Here is a 24,758-nt window from a genome sequence, read left to right on the forward strand (position 1 = left end):
TAATTAGTCAATTGAATACACACATATATATTATACACACACACACAATTTACCAATTGTCTTTGCTCGGGGGTGATTTTAGACAACTTTAAATCATCTGCATGAAAAACAATGAGATTTCACCATTTTCCCAAAGAACAACAACTTTCTCTAGTCACTATTTGATGTGTATAGATGAAAATAACACAAAAAAATAACTCTTTAAAGGATCAGAAACCATTAATGAAATGAGCTCTTGCTGAGCCCATTTAGACAGGGTGTGGTTGACAGGTGAATAAAATTGAAAAGCTAAGGAAAGAAAAGGGGCAAGATGAATTCCAAGCTTTGTTTCTCTGAGACAGGACAACAGTGTAAATAGAGAGTGATATAAACATAAACTTCTATGGGTTATCCTTTATAAGTCATCATTTTCAATTCTGAATTATATTACATAGGTTTAGAGCTGGACGGGGCCTTAAGGCTCATCCCTTGACTCCCTTATTTATTCTGAAAAGAGGAAACTGAGGTTCAGTGATTTGCCCAAGGTCACAGAAGTCATAAATAGCTGAGCCAGGATTCCAGCTGAGATCTCTGACTCCAAAACCAATGCCCTTTATATTTTTCATTTGTTTATTTGCTGTTGTGGTGGTGGTAGTTATGGTGGTTGTGGCTGTGGTTGGTTTGTTGGTTGGTTGGTTGGTTTATTAGACTGGGTCTCCCCCATCTCACACAGGCTGGACATATAAGAGATCCACACTAGTCCAATCCCACCTTTTAGGAGTTCTAGATCTTTGATCTTCTCTATTTCTGATCTAAGCCAATTCACCCCTTTTTAGGCAGTCTGGTATTCCTCCATCAGAGGAGGTTACCACAGTCATGCCACATTTGGTACAGACATCCCATCGGGCTCACAGCAGCTTAAAACTCCAGAAATGTACCAATCTCCATCTCCCCTGGAGTTTGGTCTACAGGCATGTCCCACCACTCTAGGTTCCACACCATCACTGAATCACTGCAAATATGACCCTTTGGTCTGGGTTTTTAAATATTTTCCATAGCTAAAAGAAATTCTAGCCTTGAAATAAATAAATCAAGACTGAATTGCAAAGAAAATAAACTGTGATCTTTCGCATCTGCCATTCACATTTTTTTTTTCAGATTAAGGCCATTTAGGGGCGGAGCCAAGATGGCGGAGTAGATAGACACACATACACTAGCTCCGAACCCACCGCCCATAAAATATCTGTAAAAAAGAGCTTCCAACAAGTTCTGGAGCAGCAGAGGCCATGGAGCAACAGAGCAGACAAGATTTCTGTTCCAGAGAGCCTGAAAACCTCTCACAAAAGGTCCTCGCACTGCGGACCCAGAACCCAGCCCTCCTTGGCCACGCGGCACCGAGAGGAGCAGATCCAGGCGGGCTTCAGGGACGGAATCTCCAGCGGCCACATGGGTCCCTCCCCCCACAGGTGACGAGGGTAGGTGAGAGAGTCTCTTTGGTGGGTCGAGAGGGGAGTGGGGTGCCCCCATAGCTCAGGCCCCCTCAGGAGGCAGCAGCTGAGGCGGGAGCAGACCAGGGCTCCCCAAGCAGGCAGGAACCAGGATCCATTGTTGAAGGTCTCTGCATAAACCCCCTGAGGGAACTGAGCCCATGAGGCGGCCCTGCCCCCACCTGAGCACCTGAACTTGATCTCACACTGAATAGCAGCCCTGCCCCCACCCAAAGCCCTGAGGCTGGGAAGCAGCATTTGAATCTCAGACCCCAAGCTCTGGCTGGGAGGATCCAGAGGCAAAGTGGGTGTGAAGAGAATATTCAGAAGTCAAGTCACTGGCTGGGAAAATGCCCAGAAAAGGGAAAAAAAATAACACTATAGAAGGCCACTTTCTTGGTGAACAGGTATTTCCTCCCTTCCTTTCTGATGAGGAAGAACAATGCTTACCATCAGGGAAAGACACAGAAGTCAAGGCTTCTGTATCCCAGCCCACTCAATGGGCTCAGGCCATGGAAGAGCTCAAAAAGGATTTTGAAAAACAAGTAAGAGAGGTGGAGGAAAAATTGGGAAGAGAAATGAGAATGATGCAAGAAAATTACGAAAAGTGAATCAACAACTTGCTAAAGGAGACCCAAAAAAATGCTGAAGAAAATAACACCTTTAAAAATAGACTAACTCAAATGGTAAAAGAGGCCCAAAAAGCCACAAGGAGAAGAATGCTTTCAAAAGCAGAATTAGCCAAATGGAAAAGGAGGTTCAAAAGCTCACTGAAGAAAATAGTTCTTTAAAAATAAGAATGGAGCAGACAGAAACTAATAACTTTATGAGAAACCAAGAAATTATAAAAGAATGAAAAAATAGAAGACAGTGTGAAATATCTCATTGGAAAAATAACTGAACCAGAAAATAGATCCAGGAGAGACAATTTAAAAATTATGGGGCTACCTGAAAGCCATGATCAAAAAAAGAGCCTAGACATCATCTTTCATGAAATTATCAAGGAAAACTGCCCTGATATACTAGAAACAGAGGACAAAATAAATATTGAAAGAATCTACCAATCACCTCCTGAAAGAGATCTGAAAAGAAAAACTCCTAGGAATATTGTAGCCAAAATCCAGAGTTCCCAAGTTAAGGAGAAAATATTTCAAGCAGTCAGATAGAAACAATTTGAGTATTGTGGAAATACAATCAGGATAACACAAGATCTAGCAACTTCTACCTTTAGTGATTGAAGGGTGTGGAATATGATATTCCAGAAGTCAAAAGAACTAGGATTAAAACCAAGAATCACCTACCCAACAAAACTGAGTATAATACTTCAGGGGGAAAAATGATCAATCAATGACCATCTCTTATCAAAGAGGCAAGAAAAAGTTTTTTCAATGGAGGGGAAAAGAGGGGAGGCCAGAGGGAAAAAGTGAAAGCATACTCTCATCACATTTGGCTCAAGGAGGGACTAACATGCACACTCAATTTGGTATGAAAATTTATCTTCCTCTACAGGAAAGTAAGGGAGAAGGGGATAAATTGGGTGTAGGGGCATGATAGAAGGGAGAGCAAATGGGAGGAGGGAGAAATTAGAAGTAAACACTTTTGGGAAGTTACAAGGTCAAAAGAAAAAATAGATAAATGGGGGGGAGGATAGGATGGAGGGAAATATATTAGTTTTTCACAACATGACTATTATGGAAGTCTTTTGCATAACTACACAAGTATAGCCTATATTGAATGGCTCACCTTCTCAGTGGGGATGTATAGGAAGGGAAGAAGGGAGAGAAGTCGGAACTCAAAGTTTTAGGAAAAAATGTTGGGAATTGTTTTTGCATGCAACTGGGAAATAAGAAATACAGGTAATGGAGCATAGAAATCTATCTGGTCCTACAAGAAAAGATAGAAGGTGGGGATAAAGGAAGGGAGGGGGGTATGATAGAAGAGAGGGCAGATTGGGGGAAGGGTGAATTAGAATGTATGGTGTCTTGGGATGGGAGGAGGGGAGAGATGGGGAGAATAATTTGGAACTCAAAATCTTGTGGTCATGAATGTTGAAAACTAAAAATTAATTAATTAATTTTTAAAAAGTTACACTTATTCCTGTGATGCTTCCTTTGTTTAGATGGATGGATAGATAGATATACAGATATATAAACATACAGATAGATGATAGAAAGACAAATAGAGGAGAGTAACAGAGAGGGAGGGAGAAAGAGAAAGAGAGAAAAGAGGCAGAGAAGAGGAGAAGAGAGGAGAGGAGGGGAGGGGAGGGGAGACAAAAAGGAAACAAGTGAAATTAAATGTTTTGGGGGGGATTTCCTCTTTTGGAATTCTTTCCTCACCAGATGAAAAGTCTTTTCCAATATGTTGGGTCAAACTTTGTTTTGTAAAAACCCCACAGCATTTGCCAGCTTGGCTATCCACCTTATTTATCTGACTTGGTTCCAAGTGATATGCCTGTCTCCAAAAATCAATTTAATAGATCTACAACTCTTAATTAAGTCCCTTCTTAATTAAGTCCCTCCTAAGTGACAGGCACTGAGCTGAACATTGAGGATATAAAGGCCAGGAATCCCTTCTCACAAGCAGCTTACCATCCACAAGGGAGGATGATTTGCCACTAGGAACAGTATTCAGAAGAAGGTCCCACAAGTTCTGAAGATAATTCCAACAGAAGAGCTTCAAAAACAATCTGAGCAATGGTATTCTCCTTAGAATAAGGCTATAACTGCCCAATGGGACAACTTTGAAGGATGGCACTCTCTTTTTTAAATTTGTTCGATAAGGCCATGATAGCTATCTTCAAGTATGGAGATAGCTGTCATGTGGAAGAAATATCACATTAGTTCTCCTCGGCACCAGAAGGTGGAACTAGAAGCAGCCAGGAAAAAAAATTATTCTTAATGTTATTATTTAACTATCTAATGATCACGATGATCAGAGCTGTGTAAAAATGAAATGGACTGACTCTGAAGACCATGGTTTTCCCATCTTTTTTCCCCTATTTTCCCCCTAATTTTCTCACTGGCAAATAACTAACATCCCTTGACTTCAATTTCTTCATCAGCGTAAATGAGGGTATTGTTCTATGGTCATACTCTAAGTCTAAGAGCCTATTTATTTGGAGAAGCCCTTAAATCAGTAACCACTGACTCTTTGGGAATGGAAACATCTTCCCACTGCTTGTTTGGGCCCCATAAGAGTGCCACAAAGCAATGGAATATTATTGTGCTATAAGAAATGATGAACAGAATGATTTCAGAAAAACCTGGAAAGACTTAGGTGGACTGATGCAAAGTGAAGTGAGCAGAACCAGGAGAATGTTGTAACAGTAACAGCAATATTGTTCAATGAAGAACTGTAAATCACTTCGTTATTTTCAGTAATACAATAATCCAAGGCAATCCCAAAAGACTCATGATGAAGCATGCTATCTTCCTCCAGAGAAAGAACTGATGTTGTCTGAATACAGACTGAAGCATACTTTTCTCTTTCTTTCTTATTTTGTTAGAGTCTTTTTGGACAAAATACCTAATCTGGAAATGTTTTACATAATTGCACATTTATAACCTATATCATATTACTTGTTCTTTCAGGGAGCGGAAAGAGGAGAGAGGGAGGAAGCTATATAATTTGGAACTCAAAATTTAAAAAAGAAAAAGGTTAAGAATTGTTTTAACATGTAATTGGAGAAAAAAAATTTTAAAGAATGCCACAAAGCAAATATTTATTTGTAAATAACAGGCGATTTTAATTCTTTGTGCCCTGAATATTTTAAAAACACCTCTTGAAATGATCAGGCAGGGTAACGGGGTATATTCACTAAACGGTGCTAGACTGGCTGGCCTAAAGTAAGACTCCAGCAATACTGAATAACTTGAAGTCTTTGTGTTATTTCAAAATGGGATTTTTTTCTCCCATATTCAATTGCACCCTAAGTCGTGAACTATTCAGACAGCACCTTTCATCAAACAGAAAGCAGATTTGATTAATGTGATTTCTTTGTGAAAAATCTAAGAAGATTAAGGAGTGGTGAGGTAGGCCATGTATGCCCCTTCTCAAAATGACATTATCTAGTGAACTCTGAAGTTCTTTTCAGGAAACAGATTTTCCCCACTAGCTACATCTGCGGGAAGGGAAAGAATCTATCATGGGGGAAATTTTTCTCTTTTTTTCATTCAAGTTTCAGGCTCATGAACAGGTCAACCAATCTGGGAGTTGATATTGATTTCACTGTATAACAAGGTGGAAAAGGCCAGATTTCAAGGAAACATTTGCAGACTGGTATTTTTCCCCCTTCTCTGTAATGGTGTTTTTTGTGATGGTTCCTTAGTTAAAACTCACTACATGGTTTTTGTGCTTAGTGAATTTTGTGCTCAGTCAAAGAAAATGTGGCTGGGGGTGATTCCTCTGAGCTATTTTCCATCAGTATGGTCTGGAATTCTAATATGAGCCATGAAACATGTTTTTCTGATATGGAGAAAATGAATTCTGAGCTGGTATAATATCAAATCTTATCTGCCTCTTCCACTCTGCATGAATTTATAGAGAGGAATTAAGATGCCTTTCTCTGGCCCTCTCAGCTTCCAGAATTTGGGTGTTGGGTTCCCCAATGCTGTGCTTCAATACGCACCATTTGAGAACATGATAGATGAGGAAGTCAGTTATTCTCAATTGACCATTTCCATGGTTATTTTTCTCCTTGAAATGCCAGATGTCAATTTGATGGTTATGAAGCTAAAAATGTAGGAGCAAAAGCAAGAAGCGCAGGGCAGAAAGTCACCGGGTAAGCCTCTGCACATCACTCTTCAGCCAGGCCAACAGACTTCAACTCTGGGAAACACGAAATGAAAAGCGAAAATAGTACCTTACAAGCCAAGGAATTTACAAGTCTACGAAATTAGAGGTAATAGAATTTGGGTTGGAATTCTAATTCTAACACTTACTACTCATATGACTATAAGTCATTTCATTTCTACATGCCTCAGTTTCCTCATCTGTAAAATAACATTCTCTGCTAACTCTAAATCTTATGATTGTCATATACATCTAATGTTAAATGTGCATAAAGGCAGACTCTAGAGGAACCATGACCTAGTGGATAAACCAAAGAGTTAGGAAGACCTAAGTAGAAGTCCTAGCTATGACGCACACTGACCGTGTAACCAAAGGCAAATTTCTTAACTTGTCTGAGCTCATACGTCATAGATGAATTGTTTCACAAGTAGGTGGAAGGTGCATCCACACTGGAATTTCACCATAGTCACGAAAGCACAAGTCCCAACAACAACAAAATATATGCCAACTCTCACTGAATAAGTAACCATTTTTAAGACAATCAAAACTGAATGCAGTGAAATTAGAAGGAGCAAACTTGGCTCCAAAGAAAAGCTGTGAGATGATGACAAACACACACCCTTTACAGAAATGGGGGACCTCAGGTGTGGGACACTGTAGTCAACATCAAGACTTTTTTAGTACATTGTTTATAGAATGTTTTAAAATTTTCTCCTTTATTTTATTGCTATTATTCTGTCACTCAATCGTGTCCAAGTCTTCATGACTGTATGAACCATACTGTCCAGGGGATTTTCTTTTCAAAGACTCTATAGTGGTTTGCCATTTTTTTCTCCAGCGGATTAAGGCAAACAGAGATTAAGTGACTTGCTCAGGGTCACACAGCTAATAAGTGTCAGAGAGTGGATTTGAATGACCCTCCTTAATACTTTTCTGTTAAATTAAGTTATTATTATTAGACTGTTCTCTGGATAGGATTGAGGGGAGGAATTGATTGGGAAATATAAATGACACAAAAGCTACATATATCAATAAAATTTTAAAAAGAAAAGAAAAAATAGCAGATACCCTTAGCACCTAATTTTGAAATCAGTCCAGACTATAAATATTCATTTCTATATCAATCTTTAAGACAAAATAAGGAATGGTCCAAGGACAGCTGTAAAGTAATTGGAATGTGGTACAATTTTTAAAAGTTCCAAACTTCACACAAAAAAACATTTGGATACAAGTCCCTATCTCAGTCACTTATTAGATGTGTGACCTTGAACTTGTCACTCAGACTCTCTGGACCTCATTTTCCTCATCTGCAAAATGGGAAGATTGGACAAGATCTTAGCCTTTTTTAGGTGATGGACCCGTTTTGTAAACTGACAAAGCCCATGGCCTCCTTCTCAGAATAATATTTTTAAATGAGTAAAATGTATTTAGAATCGCGAAGGAAATCAAATATACTGAAATATACTTCTCAATTTTTTTAAGTGAAGAGAACTCAGGATCACTGGTAGATGATCTCTGAGGACCCTTCCAGCTGTGAATCCACAATTCTATGATAATCAACTGTACTGTTTACTTTAATTTGTATGCATACAACCATACATAAATGCATGACTAAGGTTAAAGCTTGTCACATACATCTTATCATAATAAGCACAAAAAGCTTTGCCAAAAGCCAAAAAAAAGGAAGAATTTGGAAAATTTTGGCTTTTCACTTTAGTGGTCCTTGGAAAACAAACACATAATCTGTTCCTGGGCTCATTCTTCAATTCTTTCCCTCTTGGTAGGACTCATCATAGCTTATGCTCTGCTGATATAGCCTTTGAGATCTGTGTCAATTCTATGCTGCAGTAAGGCATAGTGATAGGATTTTAATGAAGGGTGGTTGGTAGGGAAAATCTAATTCACTAAACTTCAGTGGCTCGCTATTGCCGCTAGGATCAAATATAAAATCCCCTGCTTGGCTTATAAAGTTCACTCAAACTAGTCCCTTCCTACCTTTCTAAGCTTCTTACACTTTACATCCCCACCCCTCCCTTCACAGACTCTGCCTCCTTGCTGTTTCTTCAACGTGACACTTCATCTCCTATTTTCACTTGCCTTCCCCATGCCTTAAACTTTCTCGTCATCTTAGCCTCTTAGCTCTTTGGGTTTCATTCAGTTCCCAGATAAAATTCTACTTCTACAAGAAGTCTTTTCCATCATCCTTAATGCCAGGGTGTTCCTTCTGTTGATTACCTCCAGTTTCTCCTTATACATCTTATGGGTACACAGTTGTGTGCATGTTGTCTCCCTCCAAAGGCTGTAAGATCCTTGAGAGCATGACTGCCTTTTCGTTTTCTTTGTATCCTCAGGACTTAGCACAGTACCTAGAACATTGTTTATTGTTTAATAGCATCCAATTTTTTATGACCCCATTTGAAGTTTTTTTTTTTTTTGGCAAAATATTGGAGTGGTTTGCCATTTCCTTTTCCAAATCATTTTAGAGATGAGGAAACTGAGGCAAACAGGGTTGAGTGACTTGCCCAGGGTCACACAGGTAGTAAGTGCCTGAGACTGGATTTGAACTTAGGAAGATGAGTCTTTCTGACTCCAGGCAAGGCTCTCTATCCACTACATCACATGGCATATAGTAGGCTCTTAAAAAATGATTATTCATTGACTGATTGGTTACTGATCATTAGGTTTTTGGGACTCTACCAGTTTAGTAGCATGAAACTATGCCCAAATCCTTTGGGAGTGGAGAATACAGGACAGCAAGGTAGCCAAGTGGTGTTGGTATGAGGCACTTAAGAGGGTACATGGTCCTCAAGGAGGGAATGCTTCTAATGTATTTAAATGATATTGTGGGCTCTGCAAATAACTGTGGCAACCACCACAAGCTCCCCAGCTTTCCAAGCGTGGTATGAAAGGTTTTACCTTGGTTTTCTGTAAAGCAATCATCATTATTTTCTTTGAAAAATATATACAACAATATAATTTATAGGAAAATTCAGCAAGATCTGGGTACTCCTAAGTGGGAAGTTTTGATGATTTCTTTCTAATGATAAATTTCAGAGAGAGTAAAATTGAAAATGATAGATGGGCTTTACTTTATAATTGCTTTTTTAAAAAACAACATATACAGTGTATAATTTTTTAAAATATAAAAAATAACAGAAATTAGTAATAATATTAATATTTTCTTTTTCCTTTTGATTAATTTTTAAATTTTAAAAATTCTGAACTTAAATACCAAATAAAATTAATATCTCCACATACAAAGTAGAACAGAAAATGAGGATTGTAAATGAAACTGTAAATCTCTATGTACAGCTTGATTTTCCTTTCAAGCATATGATAAATTCAACCTATAATTTTCAAGCTTTTCTGCTTGTCTGTGCTTCCTGCTGAACTCACTTCAGCTCTCTTCCGTCATTTAACAATGTTTCCATGACTTTTCTTTCCTTTTTGGAGGTCAACCCTGTTAGTGTCTTTCTTATCTCTTCTTCCTATTTCCTCTCCTTCTCATCGAAGACCTTGTAAGAAATGTTCATAGCCAAGCAAAACATTTTCCCATGTTGACCATGCCCAAAAATGTATTCTTCGCCTTAAGTTCATCATCTCTCTGACTGGAGGCGGGTAACATGCTTCATCATTTGTCCTCTGGAACTGTGGATTGCATTGATCAGAGTTCTTAGGTCTTTGTACGTTGCTATTCTCAGTTCTGTTTATTTGATTTTGCATCAGTTTATGCAAATCTTTCTTTGAAACTATTCCCTTTGTCATTTCTTATAGTGAAATAATACTTCATTATATTAATAAAATTGTTCAACCATTTCCTTTTTTTGGCCGCTTGTGCTTTTATTGATGGGAGTCACTAGATGGTTCAGTGGATAGAGCACTGGGTCTGGATTGAGGAAGACTCCTCATCAAGAATTCAAATCTGGCCTCAGGCACTTACTCACTGTGCAACCCTGGGCAAGTCACTTAATCCTGTTTGCCTCAGTTTCCTCATCTGTAAAAATGAGCTGGAGAAGGAAATAGCAAACCATTCTAGTTTCTTGGCCAAGAAAACCCCAAATAGGGTCATGAAGGTTTGGATGTGACTGAATATATGAAACAATTGAACAGCAAATATACATATGCATATACACAGACACATACTTGTATGTCTATCACATATGACTGAACAACAACTTAACAATAACATACTTCTATTGATGTATTTTATTTTTAATATTACATACATTTACAGATAGCTCCCACTTTGTAACAGAGTAAAATAATACATAAGTAAAGTTAATAATACAGTAAGTTCATGTAAAAATGCACGCCCCATTCCACAGCTGTAGTACCCCCACTTCTATTTAAAAAACTGACAGAAATTTATTTTCTCTCCCTCCTATACCCCCATAAAAATGGAAGATACCCCTAAATTTCTTATAATAGATATGAATAATCAAGCAAAAACAAATCTCCTCAGTGATTGTACACAAAAATACTTATGTTTTAATTCAAATCCTCTTTCCAGTTTCTGATTCTTTCTTACTACAGACAGAACTGCTAGAAATATTTTTTGTATGTATGAATCCCATACATCTTTCTTTCATCTCTCTGACATGTGGGCCTAGCAGTGGTATAGGTGGTTCAAAAGTATGCACAGTTTAGTGACTTTAGGGTTATCATTCCAAATTGTTTTCCGGTATGACTGGTTCAATTCACAACTCTACCCACAGTATATTAATGTGCTTGCTTCCCTGAAACTTCTCCAAAAAAAAAGGTCATTTACCTTTTTGTCATTTTTACCAATCTGTCACTTGTGGAGTAGAATTTCAGAGTTGTTTTGATCTGTGTTTATCTAAATATTAATGATTTGAACCATTTTTTTCATTGGGTTTTTCACAGCTTGAATTTCTTTCTTTGAGAACTGACTGTTCATGTCCTTTGACCATTTATCTGTTGGTATTTTAATGCCTTTTCAAAGAGAAACCTTACTTATCCACGAGATGTGAACTGAAAACTAGTTTTATATTTTTAAAATCAAGTCACCGATACTGTTACAGAGTAGAAATAAATGTCTGTTTTCTGTTTGAGTGACTCCTTTTTCCATCAGCCTACAAAGTAGAATTGTAGGAACAAACCTTTAGAACCTAAAGAGATATTAGAGGTCATTTGACCAACATGATAGATAGATAGATTTTCTTTTTATTAATGGGACGCTTGGGGTACAAGCCCAATAGTAGAATCTCTGGGCCCAAGATTGTGGACATTTTGGCTACTTAATTTGCATGATTTCTTTGCTTTCCAAAATGTTTGTACTGATTTACAACTCCACCAATAATGCATTAATGTGTGCATCTTCTCACAACCCCTCTGACATTGACTATTACCATTTTTTGTCATCTTTGTCAATTGGCAGGGTGTGAGGTGAAAGATCAGGACTTTTCAAATTTGCATTTCTCTTATTATTAGTTATGTAGAGCAATCTTCATGTGGTTGTGAATACATTGCAATTCTCCTTTTTGTTCAAATATTGATTTGCTCACTTATTTTTTGAGGAATGGTTTGGATTGTGGGTGTGTATATGTGTGTGTGTGTATGTGTACACATACATCCATATGCCCATACTTCCATATATACATATATATACATACATACACACATATATGTGAGAGAGAGAGAGAGAGAAAGAAAAAGAGAGAGAATACCAGAATTAGACCAGAGAGTCTAGACTGACTACCATGGTTCTCAATACCTAGAAGGCCAAGTAGTTAAGATAATTACCTCCAGGGTTCTCCATTACCCTTAAGGTGATATGGGGTGGTGGTGGTAAATAAGTTTTCTGTCTTTGGCTTCAGCCCCTATTGATAGTGTTCCCTCAGTTGTAGGAGGGATCACCTGTACCCCAGTTCATTCAGTCAGACTAGCTTTTACACAACAGCAGATATATTCGAAATACTCAAACCTACTCCTTCAACGTGTGGGAGGCACCACCTCAGGCTCTGAGGAGGGAAAGATAATTAGGTTCATAGTTTAGCTTGGTTTTTGTAGAGCACAGTTCCAGTTGCAAATTCAAAATCCCCCTTGGGCTTAAGTCCTAGGCACCCTGGCTTCCTTGCCAGTCTGCCTGTGCTTCCTTCCTGCAATCCTGGCTACAAGGTCTCCATGGCTTGAATTCTGTGAAGATGCCCTCTGGCCCCTGAAACTAAGTAGTACAAACAATACAGAATAGAAACGAACACCCCTAGACCTATTTTTTAAGAGCCCTAGTGAAAGAGAGGGGCAAGGGAAGGAAATCTTTCCCCTCTCATGAGTTCAGTTTATGATATCAGATCAGAGTTTGTTGAAAAAGAGTAAAGCCAAAAGAAAATGGTGTGAAAAGGATCGACTAGCTCAATCTCACTAGTTTTAAAGACACAGGCAGCCAATTAAAGGAAGCTACCTCTACCCATGTGGCAGGGGAAACAGTAGGCTCCATGTTGGGAATACTCCAAGGACCCCTCAATGATGTCTCCATGTAAGGAGAACTGGGCATGCCCAAAGAAACCTGTGTTATGCTCATACTTTTTTTTTTTTTTTTGAGGCAATTGGGGTTAAGTGACTTGTCCAGGGTCACACAGCTCCTAAGTGTCTGAGGCCTGATTTGAACTCAGATCCTCTTGATTCCACATCTATTTGTTTGCCACCTGGCTGTCACTCATACACTTCACTTTTCATAGAATTATAGATTTAGAACAGGAAGGGAACGCAGAGGTCATCTAATCCAGTTTCCTCACTTTACAAATGAAACCGAGGCCTAGGGAGTAAAGTGACCTGTCCAGGGTCACTGGGGCAGGTGCTAAGTAGCAGAGTCAGAACTGGAGTCCAACTCCCATGCTGCCTCTAAATTGTGAAATGCTTTTCATGAAGTCATCCTCAGCTTGTAAACACTGATCTTTCCTTTTCTTGACTCCAAATAGTATTTATATCATTCATTTTCTCATCATTTACTGCCTTTTGGCATCCCCGATATTGCTGTGTTTCCTATCATTTATCTTTCTACATGTGTACATCTTCCTTCCCCAACAATATAGTAAGCACCTTGAAATCAAGGGCCAGGTAATTTACTTGTCTTCTCAACAGCACCTGGCACGGTATTGTGCGCATAGTAGGTGCTGGAGAATGTAAGGACCTTTAGGACAGGGTCTATTTCATTTTTATCTTTATACCTGCAGAGCGTAACATAGTGCCTAGCTCATATAAAATAGGTGATCAATAATCAATAAATAGTAAGCACCTTTTATGGGCCAGGCAGTGTGCTAAAAATCTTGGGGATACAAAGAAAATCAAAATATATTCCTGCCTGAAGCTCATAATCACGTAATAAGTACATTTGGATTATTGATTGATTTAATTAATATATTTTTAGTGAATGAACTTTCATTCCAAACATGTTCATTTAGCTTCAGAGTACAGAAAGCTATTTTTTTTAGGGCCATGAGCAGCAGCAGCAGCAGCAGTGGCGGCGGCGGCAGCAGCAGCCTTAGCTATCCATTACAGACTGGCTTAAGCAGCAGCCTGGCTCAGCACTTTGCCCATGGTGATTGCTCAGTAAATATTTGTTGAATGTGGTCTGTCCTCTCTGACAGTGGGGAAGGGAAACCTGCTGCTGTCGCTGTCACTGTCACAGCTTAGAGCCAACTGAGGTGGGCTCAGCGGCTGGAACACTCACAGTTGAAGTTCACATCAATTTGCAGGGTTTTTAGAAGATTGTGAAAGACTCACTTATATGTCATGGTACAGGGTAAACACTTTCCAGAGCAAGAGATGTTGAACTAAGCTGGGAGCAAAAGTATGTGCTGTCTTTAGAGTCATGGAGTCAGAGCAGGTATATTTATTGAGCATTTATTATTCATTCATTCGCTGCTCAAAAAGCTCTCTCTTTTGCTTATAGGAAAAAAAATACAAGCTTCTCCTTCTGGCATTTAAAGCTTTTAAAATCTGGCTCCATTCTCTCTTTCCAGGCTTATTGTATTGTTACTTCCTTTCACACTCTCTGAGCACCCGTCAAAGTGACCTACTTCCTCTTCATCATACAGGACATTCTGGGTCCTTTCCTCAGACACTTAGTAACTGAGTGACCTTGGGTAAGTCACTTAACCCTGCTTGCCTCAGTTTCCTCAGCTGTAAAATGAAGATAATAACAGTACCTACTTCGCAAGGTTGTTGTGAAGAGGAAATGATATCAAGCACTTAGCACAGTGCCTGGCATACAGCAGGCAATGCATAAATGCTTATTCCCTTCTTTTCCCTTCTCTTTCCTCCCCTTTCCTCACATGAGACCTTTCTTTCCTCATCTTTCTGCTACTCACATAGCTAGTGCCTCCCATCCACAGTTTAACTTGCATCTACTGTGTATTTATTTGATCACGCAGGAACAAACATAAGCTCTCTGCGGATAGGGACTGTTTTTGTACTTTTTGTGTGCTGCCCTTGTTTCTTTATTACCGTCCTAGTTCCTGGAGTGTTGTAGGGCTTTAATATGAGTTTGTGGAGAGATTGGATTTATTCAGTGGACAAATGTTGATGAGTGCTTAAATTGGAGAGATGATACATACTTTGGCGATGGAGAACACCAGCTGGAATACCGTAGCAAATGAAATGTAACAGCTTGGACTATAAGTGCTACAGAAAGTCAGCCTTGGGGAGAGCAACTGCAGTGGGGATGGGGATATGAGGGAGGGGGCAGAGCTGCAGCAGCAGCAGCAGGGGCATGTTCTGTCATTCCCCATTTACACCTCCCATTCTTTACATAAGTTTCCATCTTTAAGAGGACCAGAAGGATGTGTCCTGTGGAAGACTGTGGGTTAGAGCTGATCATACTCATAGACAGTGATGAGATCACAGATTGTGAAGGACAAGACAAAAATCATCTACTGGCATTGTAATTTAGGACAGGAGTGAGGGGTGAGGGGGGATTGGTTAGGGCTTGGTGGAAGGCACCAGGCTCTTGTATCCCCCAGCAGAGGTAAAGATGAAAAACTGAGTGAGGTGCAATGTCCATGTCCAGTCCTTTATAAAGGGCTTTGGGTGGGGTTGAGTGCCCCATCCTCTCTCCAATCAGAGGGGAAGAGAGGCTGAGGGTGTTGAAAGGTGCTGAGAATTTGAGTCAAACAGAATGATAATTAGCCAATCCTGGGAGGGGCATCAGGTTCCCTGGAGTTCAGACCAAGTAGAGTTGTAGATAGGTAGGGGAGGAAATCACAAAATATTAAATACTTCAGGAAATTTTCTAAGACTTTGTCTTAGAATGGCTGTTAAGTTGCTGTTCCGTATTGGGAGATGAACTCACAGGTCAACACCTCTCTCTTACAAAATAAAATAAAATAAAATAAAAAGAGACATGCATAATAACGTTCATATAGGACTTTAAAGGTTATAAAACACATTTCTCACAACAAAGTGAAACAGTGCAGCATAATTATTTTCATTTTACAGGCGGAGAAACCAAGGTGCAAGGACAAATGACTTGTGCAGTGACACAGGTAAGAAGTGTTAGCTCTCACACTGAACCTAGGTTTACTGACCCTCTCCAGTCCTGTATTCTTTCCCTTATATCAAACTGCATCTGCACATATGCCAGTTGATTTGACCGTATTTCTTGGTTACATTTGCAGACAGTGACAAGAAAACGACACCCCAAGTTGAATTACAAAGAACAGCTTGTATTTGAATTTGGCCAGGGTGAATTAACAGTAATTCCCCCAGTCCCTTCTCTCCTGGCAGCTTTAAATTTTGTAGTGTTTTCCAATTTCCTCCCACTCTCTCCTACCCTCACCCCTTCCGCCTTCAGGGTCATGAATGATTAATTTTATTGACTTAATCTCAAACTGATATTTTTACTGCAAATCATTTAAAAATTCAAAGACCAATCTCACTTTAATGCTTTAAATTTGGGGAACTTCAGCTACAGTGCCTGGTTGTTCTGAGCAATGAAAGGGGATAGGTAGTTTAAATTATGCTTTGAGAAGCAGGTCATAGATATAAATTCATATTAACTATAAAGTCTTCAAGGGAGAGATTGATATTATTGCTTTTTTAAAAAAACTCACACTAAAACTCCACCTTGACATTTTACCTCATATTTGACCAATTCCATGAATTTACAGTTCACAACTTTCTAAACTGTCAAGTGCCATTTTATTATTAGTTATTACTATTGTTATCATTAAATTACTAAGGTATTACTTTTAAAATAATGAAATTTGGTGATATTTATAGTTGATAAGAAAATCTCAACTATTTTCTTTTTGAGGTATTGGGTATTATCTACAAAGTTATCATTGCCTTAATGTCACCATTAGATGTTGCTGTCATGACTTTTGTCTGGTACCCTATTGAAACCTATGGTCTTCTTTTAAATTCGTAAAATAAAATACATAGAATTACAACGAAAGTACATTATATTGAAATACAATTATAAAAATATTTTAAAAAATCCCAAGATCACCAATCCCAGGTTAAGAATCCCTATTTTATAGTATGGGATGGACAAAAGTTTCAATAGGTGAAGAGGTATGGATAAATGGTAAATTACATCATTGGCCTGCCACATAGTAGGCACTTAATAAATGCTGTTCCTTCTCCTTCCATCCCCCAGTTCCCAGAACATAGCTGGTACTTAATAAATGCTTTTTCAAAGAATGAATGAACATTCCACAGTAATATAATAATTGGGCTGCATTTATGCTGTGGCAAGTAGAGTCTTCCACAAAAGTCTCATTTTAATGCCTCATCAAGGTATGGAGAGAACCGTGGATTTTCATAGTCTGTGATGATTCTACTAAGCTGGAATAGCTTTCAGTATGTTAATGATAGCCTGTATCTGTTCTAAGCAGAACGTCACCCACTAGGCAATGAATTCTTTGGACCTGGTGAGCCAAGAATCAAAGAAAAGTGAAACGTCTCCCTGAGTCCTGCTGGGTTCTCCATCTGCTTCTTCTGTGTGCTGTGATGATGTCAGAGTGAGTAAAAGGGGCAGAGGGTGCCAAAGACTTTTTGTCTATAAACATGAATTAATTAATTTTATTTCTTTTAAAAATAAATTTTGTGAATGCTTTTCCTTTTTTTTTGTTGTTTTTTTAGTATTGTGCTGGTTTCTGGAATTCTCTTTCTCTCTTCCGGCCTTTTCAGAACACTTAATAAAAGTTGCAGTTAAAGGGAAGGATAACTGACAGGTTCTCTTTGTAGAAGCAAATAAAGGAGTTGGCAGAGTTTTTAGCGGGCACCCAAAGGTAACAAGAAATATAATTTCATAAGATATGTGAGCATGAGTAAGAAGTCTATCATAAAGATAATTGCAGTTTACAAAAGGAATGGTAAACCACTCCATTACCGTTGCCAAAAAACCCTAAATGGGATCACGAAGAGTCAGACGGGACTTCAATGACAGCAACAGAACATGTCCTGCATCTGTCCTTGTGGATGAAGGTGTAGAAGAATTCTGTGAAGAGCCTGAGAAGATCTCCTAAACCATGCTAGCACATGCCTTGATATTCTGTGTATTATATTCAAAATACCTTGAATGGAATTCAGTACTGTGTACTGAATATTAAGACAACTTGATATTCAATATGAGATCACAGGAGAGGATGACAAAAATATTTTTCTGTATATAATGACTTCAAAGTGAGATCACAGGGGAAGATGGCAAAATGTATTTTGAAAAATATGGCTCAGAATTATGAAAGAGGCTAATGACCTAGAATTAAATAAATATTAAGGCTACCGACTATGTAATTTGGTAACAATGTAATAAGTAACAACAGAAATACTTGATTGTAATGTTTTAGCTGTGAGAATGATCATAGCCAGAGTCTCCTGTTGCTTTAACTGCAAATGAGGCTTCCTTACTTCTGGAGACAGTCCCACCTTCAGCTCACTCAGTATTTTGTAAAGTCTCAAGAAATTCTTAAGAATTTTGTTTTATCTTCTCAAGATTAAAGTTAAAAATAATCAGTCAGGAAAGGAAGTTATTCTATGTTTTTGCTCTGTCTTCTGTAGTTTCTCTCAAGCCATAGTTCTTATAAATCTCCAGACTCATTCCTCATAAAACTTTCTTTATAATGCTGGACTTCTGAACTTGTCTGGTGAACCTATGAATCCCTTCTCAGAATAATGTTCTTTAAATGTCCTAATAGGAACGCTTGTTCAATTCCATCCAAAGGTTAATTTAAAATAAAGACATTTTCACTTCCAAGTTCATGGACCCCCTATAATCTTATGTATGAATTTCTTATGTGCCCATGGCCCCCCCAGGTTAACAATCCCTACATATAAAATATTTTTGTATAAAACAATATATTTATAAAGTATGTATAAAATATGTTTATTTTTAAAATAATATGAGTACATATTTATGATGTTTTGCATATAAAACAGTTTTCCCAAGAAAGTCTGTTTCTCAAAAAAAATCTTTTAAAAATGACACCCCAAATTCCTTTGCTTCCTCTTCCCCCATCAGTCTGCTAGCTTCATTTCATTCCATGCTGCTGTGTGTTCCCAACTCTAATGCATGGTGTTGTTACCCTCTGTGCTTTTCCCTTCCTGATCTCTACCTTAACTGCTACCTGTCTTCCTTCACCATCCCACTCTATCCCCATTACTATTTGTCTCTGTGCCTCCTTTTGCAGCTTGTCTCTGTATTTTCTGTGCCATTATCCCTATGTCCTCTGTGGTTTATTAAAGTGTGACCGTAGTCATCTTGACCTGCTGCCATCTTAGTCTTTCCTGGTGAGTCCCCAAAGAATGGGCATGCCTGCTCCATTTCATAATTTTATAGTTTATCAATTCAATTTAGTACCTTCTAATTTTATATTCACTATTTTTCTAAATTCTCTTTGTGTAGTTTACCTTTCAGTCCATCTCATGAGCTTTTAGGAAGATGGGAATATCCAAGGTGATTGTATGGAGACAGTCTCTTTTGATACCTCTTAAAATATTACACCATAGAAAAATAGAACTTTGTTTTATCCTTTGCTTTCATCTAAATCCAAAATGGTGTGGTGATCAAAGAGAAGACACCACCCCTAGTAAGCTGGAAGTACTCAGTGAACAAGTGAAAATCATGCTAATACTTCCTATTGCACTAAATATAGTGGGAAAAAACTTTCAAAAGCTGGCAGTTTAATCAGTACAATTTTCAAAATCAAAGACTTTAGAACATACAGAAACATTTAATTTGCAAAAATGAAATGACTGCTTTTCTTTTCTTCTCCCTTTATTTTCTTCCTTTCCGTCCTTTTGTCCTCTTTCTTTCCGAAGGGGAATTCTTGGAATCCAAGCATATGAGATGAAATAACTGTAATGTCAGACATCTTAAACTTTGAGGATGTTAACATTTCCCTCCTAAATTGTAAAATAAAACTCCTAAACACTTGGAATTTTGTCTCTTGCAAGTGGTACAGTTAAGCTGCTCCTGTCTGAAGATTGTTGATAAACATACAAGTTAAATGTTTCATACTTCCTGAGATTCAGGAATAGAAAATTGACCTTTTTTTGTTTGGTTCATCTATACTTCTGGGTCCCGAAAACATAAAAAGTTTCAAACTTTGGATATATTTATCATCACTGAAAATTAGCGATATTGTTCTTTTGGAAAATGAAAGAATAAATGTGACTTAAATGTGAAAGTTTTAATACAAGTGAACAACTTGTATTAAAGATAAACTCTGACAATTTAGTTTCCAGAATTCAAACATAAACTTTCACAGTTCTATATCAAATGCACTGCAGTTTGGTTATTCACTTGCAGTGTAGCTAGTAATATAATTCTTAATGTTCAAAACTGAGTGTGTGAGAGAACTAGCCTGAATGAAAAACTGTTAGTGTTAGAGTTTGTTTGCAGCCCAGAGTAGGATCTTATCTCTTTTCCATTGCTGGTTTGAAAAATGCAATAGGAATACACATTCCAGATGTTTATACAACACTGCTTAGAAGTGATTTATATAATAACACCAAATGTTCCCTAACAATAGGAGCATGATAAAACATATTAATTTTCGTTTTTACAAAATTTCAGAGTCTTTTGTTCCATGGACTTTGTTCCATGTTCAGGGCGGTTAGGTGCCTCCTTGGAAAGAGTGCAGGAGCTGGAGTCAGGAAGATCAGTGTTCAAAACCTGCCTCAGACATTTACTAGCTGTGTGACCCTGGACAAATCACTTCATCCTGTCTGTCTCATTTTCCTTATCTGTCAAATGGAGAAGGAAATGGCAAACCACTCCAGTATCTTTGCCAAGAAAATCCCAAGAAGGGGTCATGAAGAGTTGAACAGCACTGAATACGACTAAACAACGACAGAATGTTCCATGAAGTTTTCTTTATTGCTTAATCAACAGAGAGACTAAAAGGTTATTTGTTTTTGACCTGTGCAGTTAGTTATCTTTCCACTCCAATCTATCTTCCACACAATTGTCAGTGATTTTTCTAATGCTCTGGTATGACCATGTAAACCCTTCCACTCAATAAATGCCAGGGCTCCCCATTACCTTTGGTATCAGCTGTAAGTTCCTGTTTGGCTTATAAAATGCTTCACAACCTGGTCCTATACTATTGTATACTATAATTCTATACTATATTATCCTATACTATATTTTCCAGCCTTATTGCATGTTACCTATTCCTGTGCCTTTGACCGTCCAGTCAAATGGACTTTCTTGATGTTCCTAACACACTACCCTCTGATCACCCAATCTTCTATCCTGGTTTATATCCTGTTAATTGTTTTAATGCATACAAATGTGTCTACCCATGTATTTGGGGTCCAGTGCCCAGCTGAAGAGGCCTGGTCCCAATTTGTTATGCAATTGGTATGTATTGTTTAATAAATTGATATGTTTGGAAACGACACTTTGTTTCCTCAATCATTTTCAATCAACCCACCCATCATAGCGTTTGAGTGACAGGGCTATGGCTCCTTTCACCCAGCCTGAGTCTGAGATTTCAGTTCCCCCTGTTCTACACCTAGGGTCTAATTCCATGATCCCAGCCCACCCTATTCTACATTTCCTACTTGCCTGTGGGTCAAGTTTGTGATCTTGGGCAGGAAAGATGACCTACTATGGTTTCTTCTTAGATTTCTGTTCCCTACTTGGTCTGGCGTTAGCCTGAAATCATTGTGTAGTTATCAGAGAAGTTGGGCTATGTTGTTTTCCTCCTACTCTACTATCTTGACTGGTCTCACAACTCCAAAGATTTTTTTTTTTTAAACAGATCTCCTTCCTGCCTCCGTTATATACATTTTTGGGAGAAAATTCTCTTTTTTCTTCCCATGTTTAATTTCTTTTGTCCCTGAACATAGATTTTTAAACAGGGACAAAGGGATTGTTTTCACCTTCTTTGCCATTTGCTGTGCATGTGAGTGTTGCTAAAACATCTATGACAGGTGGGTCAGTGTTGGTGCCACTGTTTCTCTTTGTGGTATTAGCATTGAGAAACAGAAATGGTGTGAAAAGGAGAACTTTAAGAATTGATTTGGGTCATGGTATGATGGAAGGGATTAGATCAGGGGAACTATGAATAAACTTGGGATATCAGAGGACCAGAGGTGTAACTAGGGTGAAGGGATCAGGGATTTTTGCCAGGGCACCAAAATTTAAAGGGTGTGGAAAACACTTAAAGCACTCTATAGAATGATAGGGACTACAGAGCCTAGCACCTAGTTACCAGGAATAAATAATTAAAATAGAAAATGATCACATGGCCATCTCAGGACCTCTATCCTCCATAGAGGTGATGTTCCAAGGTCTCACCCTACAAAGAGTTCTGGGGTCTCTCTTTCACCCCTGTGTTTATCTTAAAAATAATTGATCTGAAACTCCATAATGGGTTGCTTGTCTTAGGTGCATTTTGTCAAACTTCTTTCTGTGACCAAAACAACTCATTTCTGCTAGACTCAAGATAGATATGAAAACCTCTAAGACAGAGTTGGGAACCCTGAGGTGTATCTGTTTCAGGCTGGCCTCGAAAGAACTCTGGATCTGAGTTCCTCCTCTCTCCCAGCTCTTCTCATAAGGACAAATTCATCAACTTAATGCTATTTCCCAAATTAGGAATGTTACCTTTCCCCTTTTCTGATGCCTGTCCTAAGCCAAAGAGCTGAGTAAAATAACCTTACATACATCTGAACAGAAGCTCCTTCTTGGATGAACTCTATCACCGCAGTCTGACTGAGGCTTCCAAAGAGGTGTTCCAGATCATCCCCCAGTCACTGGGGGAGGAAGCCAAGGACCATTTTGCTGGCCCCCCTAGCAGTCATTAGCCAAACCAGCTGGCCAAGGTCCCTGTGGCTATGGAAACCAACTTGCCTGGAGAAAGAGGATTTAAAGTAAGCTTCTTTTCCTTTCAATTTGGTTTACCAAAATGAGGCCTTGGCCCTTTGAATCACATCTTGCTGATATGTATCAGATCAGGCCATTTAATCTTCCCAGTCAATACCTTATCACGGTTTCCTTAAATGTCTTTTCACATGTGACCTTTGGGGTACAATCTGAGACAACTCAGATTACTGCATTTCCTTACACACTGAACTCCTAATATGCCCCATTTTTGCACATAGGGACTATATTGAAATTCCTCAAAAGGAGAAAAGAAGTTTGTAGAACTGGGAAAACCCATCCTGATGCATCCTGAAGGTCAAAGGATGATGAAAAGAATAGGTGATTTTTTGATGACTTACATATTATGTATTTCCTTTAAAAATCAGTGTGTTTGCTTGTGTATATGTGCTTGTGTGTATGTACATTTTGTGAACATGTGCCAGTGCCTCAGGGGATTAGAAAACCACAGACTTAGCAAAGTTCACATGCATAGAATGATAGGTATAAAGAGAAACAAGGTGCAGAGTCCCTTACCCACTCTTTTAAAATCCAAGGTGAGAAAGAAAAAAAGAGTATTTTCTTCCAAAATTTGCATAATGGGTCATGGAAAGGGTTTATTAAGAATCTCTGGAGTCTCCTCTACCATCTTCCTTTCTCTTTCGTCTTTTACTCTGTTGCAGGGTTTTACATTTTCATTTTAGGTAATGCTGTGAGGCCCAAGGCAGGTCATTTTAGAAACTTCTCTCCACATATTAAACTGAACAGCAAGTAAAAATTTTCAAACATATCCAACAGCCAATAAAAACCTGCTGGAGACTGGCAGAATCTCAAAACCTTTGCAGGTTTCCCCTCAAACTGCAGAATTCTGTGGGTTATTAAAACCGAGTTTCAGGCTTTTTTGGAAGAGGCCCATTCTGTGAACGGGACAAATGAGAAGATGTCTCAGGGATTTCAGAAGTAAAAAGGCCCCGATAGTGCTATGTTTCATCTGTCTAGGGACTCCATCTTCGCTTCCTTTCCTAGACAGGGCACTTGCATGAAGTTAATCAGTTGGATTGTTTCATCCCAGAAATGCCCTGTCTAGGATAATGAAAAACGAAGCATTTGCATAGGATGTAAGAAAACCCAGGGTTGAGAACACTAAAAGGAATGGAAGGAAACTGGCAGTGGTAAGGGCTATGGAACCAGAGAATCATAGTTGGAAGGGAACTCAGTTGGAGGGGAACTCAGTAGTTTAGTCCAATTCAGGCTAGAAAAAGAATCCTCACCACAAAACACCTGAGAGTGTCCATCTAGTGAGGACTTCTGATGAGATCTAAGTTTCCAAAGACTTCTCAAATGTCATATAATTCATCCCTCTGCTTTAGGGCAAGACTGAATAAATTATAAAACAGAGATATGAATCTGTTCTATTTTTAAGTAAGTATGTCTCATGACTTCTAAGGATAACCCATTCTAACACTGGATAACTTGCTATTAGGAAGTTATATTTAACACATATTTTTATTGTGCTCCTACTTTGTGCAGGGCATTGAACTAATTACCCTATAAACTTATAGACTTATAAATTGCTTTCTTAATAACAGACCTGTGGAGACAGGCAGTTAGAGATTCAGGAATTGAAAATTAGAAGGACCTTGAAGATCATCTAGTCCATTCATTTTGTAGATGAGGAAAATGAGGCCCAGACGGGTTCAGTGATGTGCCCAAGGTCACACAGATATTATATGAGTATTCACATCCAGATCTTGCCAATGCCAAGTCTAATACACTATCAGCCATACTGTACTGTTTCTAGTACAAGTACAATTTGGCGCCACGGTGCATAGAGGGCCAGGCCTGGAATTAGGAAGACTTCTTCGTGAGTTTGAATCCGACATCAGGTGCTTACTAGCTGTGTGACCCTGGGTGAGTCCCTTAATTCTGTTTGCCTCAGTTTTCACATCTGTAAAATGAGCTGGAGAAGCAAATGGCAAACTACTCCAGTATCTCTGCCAGGAAAACGCAAAATGGGACCACAAAGAGTTGGATGTGACTGAAAACAATTAAACAATAACAGATCCTTATTTTATAGAGGAGGAAGCTAAGGTTTAGAGACATTAGGCGACTTGCCCTTGGTAATCCAACTGGTAAGTGCCATAAAAGGATACAAATTCTAGTTT

At 38.5% G+C, this 24,758-nt stretch overlaps 1 protein-coding gene and 1 long non-coding RNA gene across 16 annotated transcripts in view; one reads left to right on the forward strand and one right to left on the reverse strand.

Moving 5' to 3' along the window:
• Positions 1-21,125, forward strand: part of LOC140531011 (uncharacterized) — a 108,806-nt gene extending 87,681 nt beyond the window's left edge. The window contains exons 20-21 of the mRNA XM_072650212.1: positions 15,717-15,763; positions 20,299-21,125. Coding sequence (XP_072506313.1) covers positions 15,717-15,746 — 30 coding nt within the window. The 3' untranslated portion in view covers positions 15,747-15,763; positions 20,299-21,125. The remainder of the gene's footprint in view (positions 1-15,716; positions 15,764-20,298) is intronic.
• The window catches only part of LOC140530917 (uncharacterized), a 1,083,438-nt gene that overhangs the window by 711,753 nt on the left and 346,927 nt on the right, over positions 1-24,758 (reverse strand). The gene's annotated exons all lie outside the window — the stretch shown is intronic.

This window comes from Notamacropus eugenii, chromosome 3 (genome assembly GCF_028372415.1).
Source record: "Notamacropus eugenii isolate mMacEug1 chromosome 3, mMacEug1.pri_v2, whole genome shotgun sequence".
NCBI lineage: Eukaryota > Metazoa > Chordata > Mammalia > Diprotodontia > Macropodidae > Notamacropus > Notamacropus eugenii.